At 39.5% G+C, this 15,316-nt stretch overlaps 2 protein-coding genes across 2 annotated transcripts in view; one reads left to right on the top strand and one right to left on the bottom strand.

The window, feature by feature from the left end:
- MKLN1 (muskelin 1) overlaps positions 1–15,316 on the top strand; it is a 125,908-nt gene that overhangs the window by 8,860 nt on the left and 101,732 nt on the right. The window lies entirely within an intron of this gene.
- On the bottom strand, positions 2,221–7,307 carry LOC311600105 (large ribosomal subunit protein eL43-like). Its single transcript, XM_084786409.1, has one exon. It carries the CDS (start codon positions 6,308–6,310, stop codon positions 6,083–6,085), a length of 228 nt encoding a protein of 75 aa, XP_084642535.1. The 5' UTR covers positions 6,311–7,307; the 3' UTR covers positions 2,221–6,082.

Here is a 15,316-nt window from a genome sequence, read left to right as displayed (position 1 = left end):
GCATTGATTCAAGCATCTGCTTACTAGCAGTTACTTAGTTATGTCTTACTTTTGGTTTTGCTGATTTGTAAATCTCTTTAAAGTTGTTTTTTTTTAATGAGGTCTAGAGTTGAAAATTTAATTTTTGTTATAAATATATCATATTTTTCCATTCCTATAATATGATTTCATATTACTTGTGTTTTTATTAGAACATTTGTGGAAATCTATTTATGTTAAGGCATGTTTAGAAACTAGGAGATAATTGGGTTTCAGGTCAGTCTTTTGGCTTATGACTGTTACTATTTAGTAACTTAATATCATTACATTACTTTACTATGACTAGTATGTCTTATTATTAAGATCATGACCATGTGGTCTGAATGAGAATAACCCCCATAGACTCATATATTTGAATGTTTGGTTCCCAGTTGGTGAACTATTTAGGAAGGATTTAGAACTTAATGTTGATTTGTGAACTTAATGTTTTCATTTCTTTTGCAGATATGCTTAGGGTAGAACTTCTGTGGTTAACTATTTTAGGAACTGTCAGGTTTTTTTTGTCAGTTCTTTTTTTTTCTTTGTTATTAAAGAAGTGCCTAAGAAACTATTTGATATCACTTCATAAACAAATGTCCTACATTGAAACCGACCATATGGGATTAGATTATTTTGCTGTTAATTTAGTTGTACTAATTTTTGTGGCAAGTTAGTCTTTTATCTTTATTTTTGTTGAGAATATATGTTATATATATATATATATGATATATATATTTGATTGTGTATATATTTACCTCATACTTTCATCCTTGAAGATATTTGTTCCTATCTATTAATGTGCATATGTCTCTGTCTCTGTCTCTCTGTTTCTCTCTCTCTCTCTCTCTCTCTCTCTCTCTCTCTCTCTCTCACACACACACACACACACACACACACACACACACATACACAGACTCTTATACTCTCATTATTTGTGCTGAGAAAATTGGTTGAAAATTGACTTTTAGAATTACATTATTTAAGGTTGGGCATGGTGACACACCTTTAATTTCTGCATTCAGGAGGCAGAGGCTGGTGGATCTCTGTGAGATTCAGGCCAGCTTAGTCTATATAGCAAGTTCCAGTCTCAAGACAAACAAAAATTATATTGTTTATATATGAAATATGAATAAGATTTTTAGAAGAGTTGAAAGTTGTTTATGAACAGTATCTGAGCCATAATTGTTGTTGTTGTTGTTGTTATTGTTATTATTATTATTATTAATAATTATTTTTTGTTTTTTGAGACAGGGTTTCTCTGTGTAGCCTTGGCTGTCCTAGACTCTCTTTGTAGACCAGGCTGGCCTCGAACTCAACAGCGATCTGCCTGCCGCTGCGTCCCGGGTGCTGGGATTAAAGGCGTGCGCCACCATGCCTGGCTGAGACATAAATTTTTAAAGTGCGGAAAATAACTAATTTCTCCAGAGCTTAGAATATTGGGTAGTTGTAAATCATATTTCTAGGTCTTTGGCATTCATTGAAGTCATGATTTCCAACAGGCTGTGATACTGAACAGTGGATTTGAAGACAGATTATTGAAAATATTTTATTGCCATATTATAGCATTGAGTTGCAATTAGAGCTTTTCATATTTCTGGCTATCTTTACCCCAAAGTATAGGGTACTTTACTGACTTCTGGTAACACTTGGGCCTGTATCAAGGGAAGGGGTGATGTCAGGGTATGCTGTAGTCATCCTTGTCCAGTAGAATGGCTTAGTTGAGGGTAGTAAAGTCTTAAGTTTAGAGTTTCAGTTGGGTTAATACTGATAGGCTTTTATATTTTTATTTCCATTCATTCTTCTATAATAAAAGTAACACAACAAGTATAATAAAGCTGTAAAAATGAATTCTGAGCTATGAAAATGTCAGTCTGTGGGGCTGGGGTCTTTATGTTTTAGCAGATAATTGAACAGGACAAAAAGAGAGTGGTGAAAGCATAAACTTATTAAAAGTGAGAGTGAAAGCATAGCGTACACTCCAGAATAGAAGCAGGCTCAAGCAAGCCTGTGACTTAAGGACCAGGAGTTTCTTCCTGAGAGTGTTTTTTTATGAATCTAGGTGGAGGGAGGCGGCAGCCTCCAGAGTGTGGACTCTTACCCTGATTGGCTGATGGTCTGCTATCTAAGTTTGGGAGATCTGCATATAACTGTGCTGTTTATACCATACTTTTAAGCTTATAGATGCAAGATGGTAAACAGAAATTTTTCCTGTCAGGTCACCACAAAGACTGGTTGGCATTGAATGCACTTGCTCCCAATGCCAGTGTAAGCTGGCATTTTAAAATTTCTTTCTACCAGGATGTGCCTAACAAATTATCCACTGGAAAGCAGGTGCCTTACTGAGAAGGGGCAGATGAATATATATTTCATGAGGGAAGAACTCTAGGTCACTGGGCTATCCTTATACTTGTCTCAAAAATATTGGCCAGCTTGTTAGGACCATGCTAGCATATATGCCTTGAACTTGTTTGTTTGTTTGTTTGTTTGTTTGAAACAGAGTTTCTCTGTGTAGCGTTGGCTGACCTGAACTCGCTTTGTAGACTAGGCTGGCCTCAAACTTACAGAGATCCTCCTGCCTCTGCCTTCCAGTGTGCTGGGATTACAGGCGTGCGCCATCACTCCTGGTGGTTCTTGAACTATTCTTTTTTAAAGATTTATTTTTATTTATGTGTGTGTGACGTGTATATGCTGGTGCTGGCATTGTTAGAACTCAAGGGAGGGCCTCAGATCCTCTGGAGCTGGAGTTGTATGTCACTAGACATGAGTGCAGGAAGCAAAACCCAGGTCCTCTGGAAGAGCTGCAAGCACTTGGTAACCTGAGAGCCATCTTTCTAGCCCTTAAACTGTTATTTTACTTGCTGGTGGAAAGATTGATGACTCGGTTGTCTGATAGTTGAGCAAGGATGTTGGTTATTCAGCTATAATAAACTTGACTTGAAAGTCATCTCATCGAATTGCCCACATTTTATATAATTTGAAGGTAAGTAAGACACTCTGAATTTGTGTGCACTACTTATAAAATGATGTGCATATGACCCTCTTAGTGATTGATGAGGAAAGGAAAGCATGCATTTTAGGTGCCTAGGGATATTACTCCCCTATCTTTTGAAGGTTTGTTGTAATAAACTAATGGGAAATAAGGCAAAAGGGAAAAGTCAAATCTTGGGGGAAACCATTATAACTGCTTACTACTGCAGCACGATAAATGACTCCTTTTTTTTCTAAAGGAGAAGGAAATGGGGAATATTAATTATTTTAGGAAAATAGTAATGCTTTTAGTGGAACTCAGTGGGCTCGGAGAGCATACTGGGTCCTGCAGAAAAATCTGTTGTGCCTTTAGAACAGATGACAGTGGTTTGTAAATTATTCCACATGGGATTAAAATAGAAGATGAGTGGTGTTTGTTTGTTTGTTTTGTTTTGTTTTTGAGGCAGGGTTTCTCTGTGTATCCTTGGCTGTCCTGCACTTGCCTCGTATACCAGACTGGCCTCAAACTTAGAGATTCACTTGCCTCTGCCTCCCAGAGTGCTGGGATTAAAGGCATGCACCACTGTGGCCAGCTACAAGTGGTGTTTGAAAGGAGTGTAGACAGAGTTCAGTCTTTGTTCCTGTGATAAGAATATAGTATTTGCTCATTAGTGAAATTTCAGTGAGAGACTGCAGGAGATTATTTTCCCATTTGGCAGGTCCAGTCAAGGTAGGAAGCTAGTGGATGTGACAGAAAGCCTCTCATGTGCTGGGAAGGGTAAAGGGTAAAGAGACCTTGATTCTGAAGGTTGGTCTGTTGCCTTTCAGATAAGAATAGTTAATATAGTTTGTAACATGTTTGTGAGTACTCTGAAGTATTTCTGAGGAATAATTACTGTACTTTAAAAAATGTATTATAGGATTTTGGTCTTGGTCAGATACTGTCATGGGAGTATGTTTTCAGAGAGTGAGTAGCTTGGGATTAGTTGAAGTTGGCTTGGCCTTTCATCAGTACAGTTTAAGCTCCTGTGCTCCACTGCGGGAGGCTGGCTAGCTCTAGAATAAAGGAGGCATGAAGTGAGAAGTGCAGAGTGGATAGGACACTGAGCAAGGAGGTGCTTTGGTCCAGCCCTGGTACTGACAATTCTAGATCAGTCTGTTTCTCAAGGGTTTTCTCTATTCTCATACAGTATGAGAGGTTTAGGAATTTATGATCTTTTCTAAAGGGATGACATAGAGTTGATAGAACAGAAAAAGTTACTGTTTTTTAGGTTAGCATACAGTGTTATGGGTTTCATATTGGTTTTGTGTATGTATGTGTCATTGAACTTTGTTTACATTCTTTATCCCTCATTATCCTTCTTGGACTCTCTCCACTTGCTACCTTTTCCCCAGTTTGTCTTACTTCCGCTTTCCCATTACAGTTCATTATCCTGCTCTAACACATCTCCTTTAAGATGTTTTCGACTAATTTTTTAAAAAAATTTATTCATAGGGAACGCAGTCTGAGTGGACTTCGGCTTACTTAATTCGGTGATTAAAATCAGAGCCCTGTCTGCTTGTTTAAGCTTATTTCCCGATTTGGTACAGCATTTTCTCTTACTACTTTGACTACTGTAAAGATAAAGGAAGCCAGAGGCTTACATTACAACTCAAAAAAAAAATTATTCATTATGTATACAGTGCTCTGCCTGCATGTACACTTGCAGGCCAGAAGAGGGCACCAAATCACATTATTGATCATCACATTATAGATGATCACGGAATTGAACTCAGGACCTCTGGAAGAGCAGTCAGTGCTCTTAACCTCTGAGCCATCTCTCCAGCCCTAGACTAATTTTAAAAGTCAGGCTCTAGCCCCAGTAACTTAATAAAGAGCCCAGAGAAGATAATTTGAGAATTTGATAGTTAGAATTATGATTACTTTAGTAAAGGTAGCTACATATAAATGATCTTTCTAGGGTGGCGGGAAATAGTTTGATCTCTTAATTCTTTATACATCCTCTGTGTATACTGTTATTTTTGTCTAATACAAAAGAATGCATATACTAAAAACAGCAAGCCTTTCCTAAGTCATGTTCACATTTAATCATTTTTGCTTTAGGTTGGAGTAGGGCAGTTCTTAGTGTTGAGATATATATGAGATAATTTTTCAGTTTGATTTTGACCAGTGAGAGTTTTCTCATCTATTACCTTCATCGGAATGTTTATTTTCTCTCATTGGCATGCTTTTCCCAGTGGTTGCTGTTTGTGGACTGTGTATGCATGTTTGTGTCCCCAGAGTGCTTTGACTCCTTAGAGGAAATTATTACAGGTTCCAGCATGCTCAATTCCATGGTGTTAATAAGCCAAGTCAAGTTTTCCTTTTTGTGATCTGAAGTAGGTACTATAGCGGGCTACTATTTTCAATGTCATAGCATTCCAAAATGCTCAGTTTCTGTTTGCACTTACCTATTTCTCTTCTGGTATGTCTTAAACTAAGTTGTTTCATTGCGAAATACTTAATCAAGAATGAAGAAGGGCACACTGTGTTAGTTACCTTTTGCCTCAGTAACAGTCTGCCACAAATTACAGCTTAAAACTACACATTTATTAAATGTTAGCTAAGAATCAAGAGTTTGGGCATGATTTAGAAGGGTCTTCTGCTCCAAGTCTCTTACCCAGTCAAGTTCTACTTCACCAAAGCCAACTAGGGAGCGTCTGTTAGGAAGATGTAGGTCTCTTTTAGGTCTCCATTGTTTTGTTCTGTTGGTTTTGAAGTGAGTCTCCTACAATAGGCCATCCTACAATATGGATACGTTATATGAAGGTGTGAATACCAAGAAGAAGAAATCATCTGGAGCCTTCTCTGAGTTGCTGTTTTAGAGATGGGTTCTCCTCATAACTTCATTGGTGTTATTTAATAGAATTGGCAGTAATGCTTTAATAACAACTGATGTCACTTCCATGTCCAGCTTTCTCTTTTCAGTGTTTGAATCAGAATCTAAACACTCATTGTGTCCCTTTAAAATTCTTTCTTTCTTTTTTTTTAATTACATAAATTAACCCACTTACTGCAGGCTATGCAAGTCTCATTGGTAGCGCTTCTACTGGTCTTTCAGTTCCTTGAGTCTCTGATGGCAGACTTCACTGTGATGGCTGAAGTGGTGTTGTAGGTCCAGGCCCCACCAGCCACTGTTTTCATGCAGGAACCACAGTGCCAGATGCCAACGGCTCGTCTCTTCACCTTGGTCTTGCCATAGAAAGAGCAAGTAGAGTACTTGGAGTACTGGCTGATTTCAGTTTTCTTCACCATTTTCTGCAGAGAGGCACCATAGCGGTCCATATTTCCTGACAAGCCCAACTTTCTTGGTGCATTTAGCCATCTTTCCAAAACCGAAGCCAGAGCCCAAGGAGCTAAAATTCTTTCATCAAGAAGAGTTTTCTCATACTCTTGCCTTTTTTCTTTAATTGATTGTTTTTGTTTTGTTTATTTACTTATTGACTTATTTTTTAAGACAGGGTCTCATGTGTCCCAGGCTGGCTTCAAACTGTAGCCAAAGGTGGCCTGGAGCTTCTGATCCTTCTGCTTTTACTTGGCTTTTGCTGGGAATGCAGGTGTTTGCTACCATGCCTGGTTTATTGGGTGTTAAGAATTGAACTCAGGGCTTTATGCTTGCTAGTTAGGCAAGCGCTCTTACCAACTTGAGCTGTATCCCTAGCTTTACCAACTGATATTTTTGAAGAAACTGTCATTTGTCTTGAAAGGACTTCCATATTTGTGTATGTCTAGTTGGTTTTTCATAGTAACATGTAACTACAATCTCTAGTTTTAAACAATACTGGGGATTATATTTTGAATCTTTTTTAAAAAAATAACTACTCCCTAGGTAGTGTAATATATTTTGTATTGTTAATATTTCAGTATGCATAGTCTAGTGGTAATTTTTGGTAAGATTTCCCACTGGCTTCTCATTAATGGTATTAGTATTCAGTGATAATCATTGTCAGAATAAAAAATGTGTAACAAGAGGTATGAAAATTGGATATATGTAGTTATTTTGTTAATCTTCATGTTTGTTACTTGCAATTTTCCTCCCTCCCGTCCTTTGTACAGGTCATCAAACACAGGGCCTCACCACATATGCTAGTTGATTTTTATGCATAGAAATTACTCTCAATGATGAGTTTTTAGTTATTGAAACATAGGTCAACTGGAAACCAAGATAAGTGCTTAATTCTTCCCTTTTAATGACCAATTGCAGAATAATGAATTAACTTGGACATTTCTCTAAATGTATAGTTGATCTTGTTTTTTTTTTTTTTAAGAAAGCTGTTATTCGTTAGGCTATTTACATATCTACTATTTTTTATTCTATGTTTTGAATATTAAATTATTTTTTATGTGTATGGATATTTTGCATATATGTATGTCTGTGCACCAAGTGCATGCCTGGTGTTTGAGGAGGCCAGAAGAGGGTATCCGATCCCCTAAACTGGAGTTACAGACAGTTGTGACTGCTATGTGGGTGCTAGGAACCAAGCCCAGGTCCTCTGGAAGAGCAGCCAGTGCTCTTAACTACTGAGCCAACTCTCCAGCCCCTGCATTATATTTTAAACAACTTTAGTAGTTTGGTATTATTACAAGTGACGCTTCTTTAAACATTTGTATGTAGATTTTTATTTGAACGTAGGTTTTTATTTCCCTTCAATCTGAGTCTAAGAATCTAGGTGGTGGTGGTGGTGGTGGTGGTGGTGGTGGTGGTGGTGGTGTTGTTGGTGTGTGTGTGTGTGTGTGTGTGTGTGTGTGTGTGTGTGTGTGTGTTGTTTTGGTTTTCAAGGCAGGGTTTCTCTTTTTTTTTTTTTTTTTTGGTTTTTCGAGACAGGGTCTCTCTGTGTAGCCTTGGCTGTCCTGGACTCGCTTTGTAGACCAGGCTGGCCTCGAACTCTCAGTGATCCACCTGCCTCTGCCTCCCAAGTGCTGGGATGTAGCCTTGGCTGTCCTGGAATTTGCTCTGTAGACCAGACTGGCCTGAACTCATTGAGATTTGCTTGTCTCTGCCTCCCAAGTACTGGGATTACAGGTTGAGCCACTGCTGCCCAATGAGTGCAATTATTGGATCCTATGAAAAATACTTTTGTAAGAAACTGTAAGACGCACCTAGAATGTCCATACCGTTTTACATTCACATTAGTGTACAGGTATTCCATTTTCTCTGAGTTATTTTTATTCTTGTTGGCGTGTGTGCGCGCGTGTGCGTGTGTGTGTATGTGTACACATGCGAGAGTCAGTTCTTTCCTACCATGTGGATCTTGGGGATTGAATTCAGGTTGTTAGCCATTGAGCCATGACAGCCCTCCAGTTTCTCCTAATTCATAATAGCCTTTGCTGACATTATTGCTATTTAAATTTTAGGCAAATAATGATGGTATATCTTTGTAACGGCTAATGATGTTGCACATGTTTTCATGTGTTTATCTGTCCCCTGGATGTAAAAATAATATCCTTTTTTTTTCTATTACTCGTTCAGGCTCCCAAATAATCATACAGAGACCTATTAGATTTATTAATCTTTAAAGCACTACAGCTGGGCAGATAGTGGTCATTCTAACCCATCTATACTAGCCTGGCTACTCCCCAGCCATGGCCCTGTGTTACTTGCCGTCTTAGTCTTGCCCTGCCTATTTCTGTCTGTCTTTTTGTCCCCATGACAACCTTCTCGCTCTTTCTTTCTTCATTGGTCCCTACCTGAGACCGCCCCCCCCCATTGGGATTGGAAATCCTACATTTTATCCTCTCTTGCCCAGCTATAAGATTTTTGACTTACCAATCAGAGATGATGGAGAACAATTTTTATACAACCCTGAGACAGGGGATTTGTCATAGAAATGACAGTGCCCACATCCAGAATTGCAACCAGATATTGGGGCACAAAAACCAGCATCTGAATTCACAGTATGTGAGACCATCGTCTAACACCTGCATGTGCCCCACTAATTGTTACTCATGTCTTGCCTGTTTTCTCATTGAATTGTTTGCTTTTTTGTTGTTGTTGTTTTAACTATTGTAGCGGATATTTGTTTGTTCTAAATGTAAGTCCTTTTTTGAATATATAAATAGATTCTTTCAAGCTGTATCTTCTCATTTTATCCGTTTTCACAGAGCAAGAGTTTACTTTCTTTTGGCTGATTTTTGCTTTTATGGGTTTATGTTTTTATTTATTTATTTTTGATTTTTTGAGACAGGGTTTCTGTGCGAAGCCTTGCCTGTCCTGGACTCACTTTGTAGACCACGCTGGCCTCAGAATCACAGTGATTCACCTGCCTCTGCCTCCACCACCGTGCTGTGTGTGTGTGTGTGTGTGTGTGTGTGTGTGTGTGTGTGTATAAGAACTTGCCTAGGAATTAGAGAAAGGATAATTGTATATTGTGGGTGCGTATATATACACACACAGTATGTAGCTATTATGGAAACAGTACAGAGTTCTTTCAAAAAACCTCATGACCCAGCAACCCCCTCCTAGGTATATAAAAGTCATTACATTGGAGAGATGCCTACATACCTGTTTATTGCAGCACTAGTCATAGGAGCCAGATATAGAGTTGGACAAGATGTCCATTAGCAGATGAATAGATTTTAAAAAGAGATATGTAGGGGCTGAGATGGTTCAGTGGTTAAGAACATTTGCTGCCCTTGCAGAGGACTGAAGTTTGATTCCTAGCACCCACATGCTGTCTCACGTTCATCTGTAACTCCAGTCTCAGGGGTTCTGATGCTCTCTTCTGGGCTCCAAGGCAGCCACACACAAATGACATTCACATAACACACAGAGACAAACACATATACACACAGATTAAAAAGATGTGTGTGTGTGTGTGTGTGTGTGTGTGTGTATATACATGAATGTGTGTATATGGGGGGGCAGGGGCTAGGGAAAATACTATTTAACCATAAAAAGGATGCAATCCTGCCATTGCATGACTGAAACTGGAGGGCAGTATGTTAAATAAAATAAATTAGGTACAGAGTAACAAATATTGCAGGAGCTAAAGGCATTAACCAGATAGTAGTTGATGGTCGAATAGCAACCAGTAGAGGCTAGGGAGGGAAAGCAGACAAAGGGTAGGAGAGTCTGCACCGAGATTCAGTGGCTGTAGTTCTCATGTGGTACAAAATTGGGGAACTAATCCAGAGCAATTAACTGTACATTTCAAAATAACTGGAGGGGAAGAGTTGGGTTCCCAGGCTCCTGGGTGCGATAATGTTAGAGGGGTCGCGGTGCTCAGGACTTTGGCTTGATCGCTGTACATTGCATTCGCACAAGGAGTGATTTATAATGTTGTGGTCACATACATGAGTACGTGTTATGTGTTAATTACAAAAATAGAAACTCTGGAGCTGTAAAGATGGCTCAGTGGCTAAAAGAACATTTGTTACTTTCAGAGGGCCTGGGCCCATTTCCAGCACTATGTCTGATGAGGCCTGTAACTCCAGCTCCACTAGGATTTGGTTTCTCTGGGCGCTTAAACACACATGCGCGCACACACACACACACACGTACCACACACACACACACACACACGTACCACACACACCCCTCCGACCCCCACAAACAACAACAACTTCCACCAGGCTTAGTGGTGGATTTGTTTGTTTTATGTAGCCAGGCTTCATTCTTTTCCCCAGTTCTCATTTTTAGTTTTATCTTTACTGTGATTTTTGCTTTACTTTTTATTTTCTGTCGTATTCATGCTTACATTTCTTTTCTCTCCAAGTTTCTTAGGGTGGAAGCTTAGGTGATTGATTTAAAAATCTTAATTTTCTAGTGTGTATTTAACACTTGTGTTAAGTGTTATAGCCATAATACAGCACCATTTTGGCAAGTTTTTAAAAAAAATTTGTATCTAGTTTAAAATATTTCTGTATTTATTCTGAGACTTACTTGATTTGTGTGTTATTTGGAACTGTGTTGGATATATCAAGAATTTTAAGATTTTCCAGCTATCTTCAATGAATGATTCTATTATAATTCCATTGAGGTCTCTGAGCTGCTTTTTTGTTATTAAAATGTGTTTTCTGGTCTTAGTGAGTGTTCTTGTGTGAGGCTGAGGAGAATGCACTTTGTTATTGCTGGTGTTCTATATATGTCAATTACATCCAGTTGATTGATAGTGCTTTTCAGTTCAGTGGTGTTCTGAATTTTGCCTGCTGAATCTGTCAATTGCTCAAAGAGGGAGGTTGATATCTGCAATTATAATAGTGCTTCTTGCAATTCTGACAGTTTTTCCCTCAAGTATTTTGACACTCTTTTTGTTTGGTACAGTCACATTAAGGATTGTTATGTCTTCTTGAAGAATTGACACATTTCCTTGATGCCCCTCTATCCCTGATGGTTTTCCCTCTTCCTAAGGAAGCCTGATATGGATATGGCTATTTCACCTTCTCTTCAAAATACGATGTACCTTCATCTGTTTCTTCACATTCACCCGTGTCTTTTATTTTTATGTGGGTTTCTCATAGATGATGTGCTTGATCAGTTGTTTTTTTCTCACTCACTCCATCATTCTCTTTTAGTTGGTTCACTTAAACCATTCACATATAAATTATTGATACAGTTGGATTGATAGCATATTAACTGTTTTCTATTTCACATAGTTGTGTCTTACATCTTTTTTTCTCAATCTCTGCTTTGAAATGAGTCTCCAGTGTGACTTTACTTTCTTTTATATATTAAATTCTTCTTAATTTTTTTAGTGCTTGCGTTAGTAGAAGAGTGTATTTTGGCTTATAGTTCTAGAGGGTTAGAGTTCACAATGGCTGGGACAGCGTGGAAGCAGGTGGCAGGGGCAGGGAGCTGGAAGCTCATATCGTGAAGTGTAAGCCTGAAGCAGAGACAGCAGCTAGAACTAGGCAAGGCTTCTGCTCTCCAAACCTCCTTCAGTGACGTGCTCCCTCCAGTGACGTGCTCCCTCCAGTGACGTGCTCCCTCCAGTGACGTGCTCCCTTCAGTGACGTGCTCCCTCCAGTGATGTGGTCCCTTCAGTGACGTGCTCCCTTCAGTGACGTGCTCCCTGCAGTGATGTGCTCCCTCCAGTGACGTGCTCCCTCCAGTGATGTGCTCCCTTCAGTGACGTGCTCCCTCCAGTGACATGCTCCCTTCAGTGACGTGCTCCCTCCAGGAAGGCTGCAGCACCTCAGCCACCGCCTGTGCCTACCACCAGCTGACGCCCGGTGGTGAAATGTCCGTGACTGTGGAGGCATTTCTCATTCAAGCCATTACAGTGCTACCTGAAGTTTGTAAAGTATGTTTATGACTAATCTAACTCCAGCTTTAAATATTAGTGTATAGTGATTTTCAGAATATGTTTTATTTCTCTCTTCTTATGACTGTAGCAGGGTGCCACAGGTTGGGTGCTTTGTAATAGACAGAATTTTATTGGATTCTAAGTTAGAAGGTGAGCTGTCTAAGATTCAGGAGCCAGCTGGTAAAAGATCTTCTGTCTGAAACATCTCATGTAGATTGATAGAGGGAGAATGAATGAACTCAATCTTAGCTGGGCGTGGGCGCGCACACCTTTAATCCCAGGGTTTGGAGGACCAGAGGCAGGTGCATTGCTGTGAGTTCGAGGCCAGCCTGTCTACAAAGCAAGTATAACAAGATAGCATAGAGACACCGTGTCTCAAAAAAACAAAATATAAAAATAAATAAATAAATAAATAAATAAATGAACTCAATTGTGATATGTGGAATGTATAACAATATTAATATAGTCAGGAGTCTGTGTTCATCTCTGGAACTTCCCATATTTTAAACAAATCCTTTATTCTTTGGCAGTTTCATACATGTATACATTGATCTTACTCACTCCCAACATGCCAACATGCTGCCAACATGTTCTCTTCCCATCTTTATGCCGTCTTTAAAAAAAAAAACTCCGTCCACATAGTGCTACCTACTAGAATATGGACTGGTGTTTTGCAGTAAGTCATAATTGCCGTGAGTGCATGAGTGCAGCAGCCGTGCCCAGAACACTGCGTTTCTCCGCGCTCTGCCCCATCCTTCAACCTGGACAGTTTTCTCTCCGTTCTTCACTATTGCTGCACTTGGGAGAACAGATCTCCCATCTATGGCTGGGTGCTTAGCAGTCACTTTGTCTCAGCACTTTGATGTTGCAGGATATTTGATCCTGTTGTGAACTCCAAGAATGTGAACTGTAAAAACCTATTTCTTGTTTGGCCTGGTTTGGCCCTAACACACACTTTTACTCCAAGAATTTTCTGTTTATTGTAAACTGGTGATTATGGTGTGGGTCAGCCAGCCCTAGCACACACCTTTAATCCAAGAGCTTTCTATACACAGGATTTAATAAAGTTAACTCGTCAAGAGGCAGAACAAGAAACCAGCTGACAGGGATTAAAGAGTAGGAGGGACTTTGAGCTGAACAGTATTTAAGAAAGCCTGGCTAAAACGAAGGGGCTTTTTTAGCTTGGAGCTAGCAAGCCTTTGGCCTTGTTGTTACTGTTGTTGTTGTTTTGTTTTTGTTTTTGCCTTTTCCTCTGGGCTGTCTACTGAGCTACTGAGCTTTTTTGGGTTTTTCCTCTGAAACATGAGCTGAGTAGGAAGATCAGGTGGGTGCTTGCTCTGCCTCTCTGACTGAGCTAGTAGGTTTTCACCCCAGCATCTGGCTCCCGAGTCTTCATTGGTAAAATCAAACAGTTGGGATTTTTCATTTTTTTAAAACAACACTTTGACCTAATTATAAGTCTTTGCATTAATTGCTGCTCACTATAGAATTAGAATCAGCTTTTCTGGTCAGGGTTGAGCACTCATCTATGGACATAAAAAAATATCTAGAAGGCAGTTTGACAACATATCCATTTAATAGAACAGCAGTAATGGGTTGCCTCTCTCCCCTGCTCCCCAGACCTATGGCCTCCAGAACCACAGACTTTTGGCCAGGTTTACAATGCTAGGCGTGAGTTCTTTCTGTGGAGCAGGCCTTAGATCCAACCATAAAGTGATTGGTTGCCCCGTAAGCTTCATGCCGCCATTACACTGATAGGTGCTTCTTGCCTGGTAAGTTAGCATTGTAACTCCCGCATTCACTTCTGGGTAATACCATTGACGACTTGACTCGCCTACCTGCCTGCATACCATCTTCCAGCAGTAGGGTATTTCAAACCTAGGTCTTTGAGCAGTGAAGAGCAGTGGCAGTATTGTTTGGGTGGGGATAGTGGGACCTTCTTGATGAATAGCCCATAAGGAAGTATCCCACTCCTGGGACTAAGATTTTCATTTAATAACCCATGTCCTCTGAGGAAGTCATTGCTCACACATGCAGGTAACCTGTGTCCAAATGCCTTTACAGTTCCTTTTAATAGCTTTCAAAGTAGTGGAGGAATTTTAGTACAGCCTTACTTTGGGCTACCTCTGTCTCTTCCACTATGCTGCTCCACTTTAACTCTTGAATATTTCCTCTCTATTTTCAAGTCACATATCAAGATTGGTTCTCTTTTCTCCTTCCCTTTCAATACTTGAACTAGTTCCTTTACTTCCCTGTATGTTTTTTAGGAGGAGTTTAATGCAATTCTTATCTTTGTTTCTCTCTAGATGAGTTCTCCCCACTCTGACATTTTTTTTCATGACTTTCTCTGTGGATTTGGTTTTCTGCTGTTTGAACATGATATGCCTGTGTGCTAGTTTTTATCAACTTGACACAAACCTAGACTCCCCTGAGAAGAGGGAACCCCAAATGTCTGTGGGGCATTTTCTTGGTTAATGATCAGTGAGTTCTAGGCCGGCCTGATCTCCATAGGGAGTCCCAGGCCAGCCAGGGATACGTAGACCCTGTCGCAAACAACAGTCAACAGCCTGTGTGGCACTTTGTTAGTATGTTTCTCTAGCATGCCGTGTGTTCTTTCACTGTGGGTTCAAGTGTAATTTAGGAAGATTTACTTAAGCATGACTTTTTTGTTTCTTTCTGTTATGGCATTACCTTAGCAAAGTGTTCTTAAGTAGTGGAAGCTCTCTTATAACCCATTGATTGTGTGTAGCTGCTTATAAAGGAAATGCGGTATCCTTATTCTTTGATTTCTATGTCTCTTTTTTTGTTATTGTTTTTTATTATGTTTCTTTTTTAACATATACATTCATATTATTACACATTAATAAAATAAACTACATACAGCAGGAAGAACCACAAGACAATCAGGAATTATATAAATGTTACATTCAGAGTTCTATGTCTCTTTATTTCAAATTCCAGTTCACTGGCTTTCATATGTGTTTAATGTATTTTGATCAGTCGCTCCCTTTTTCCTCATCCAATTATCCTCTTCTACTTTCATCCT

Source organism: Acomys minous (genome assembly GCF_964271855.1).
Source record: "Acomys minous genome assembly, chromosome: 6".
Taxonomy (NCBI): domain Eukaryota; kingdom Metazoa; phylum Chordata; class Mammalia; order Rodentia; family Muridae; genus Acomys; species Acomys minous.
The sequence above is the reverse complement of the archived record's forward strand: the minus strand, read 5'-3'. Positions and strand labels throughout refer to the sequence as shown.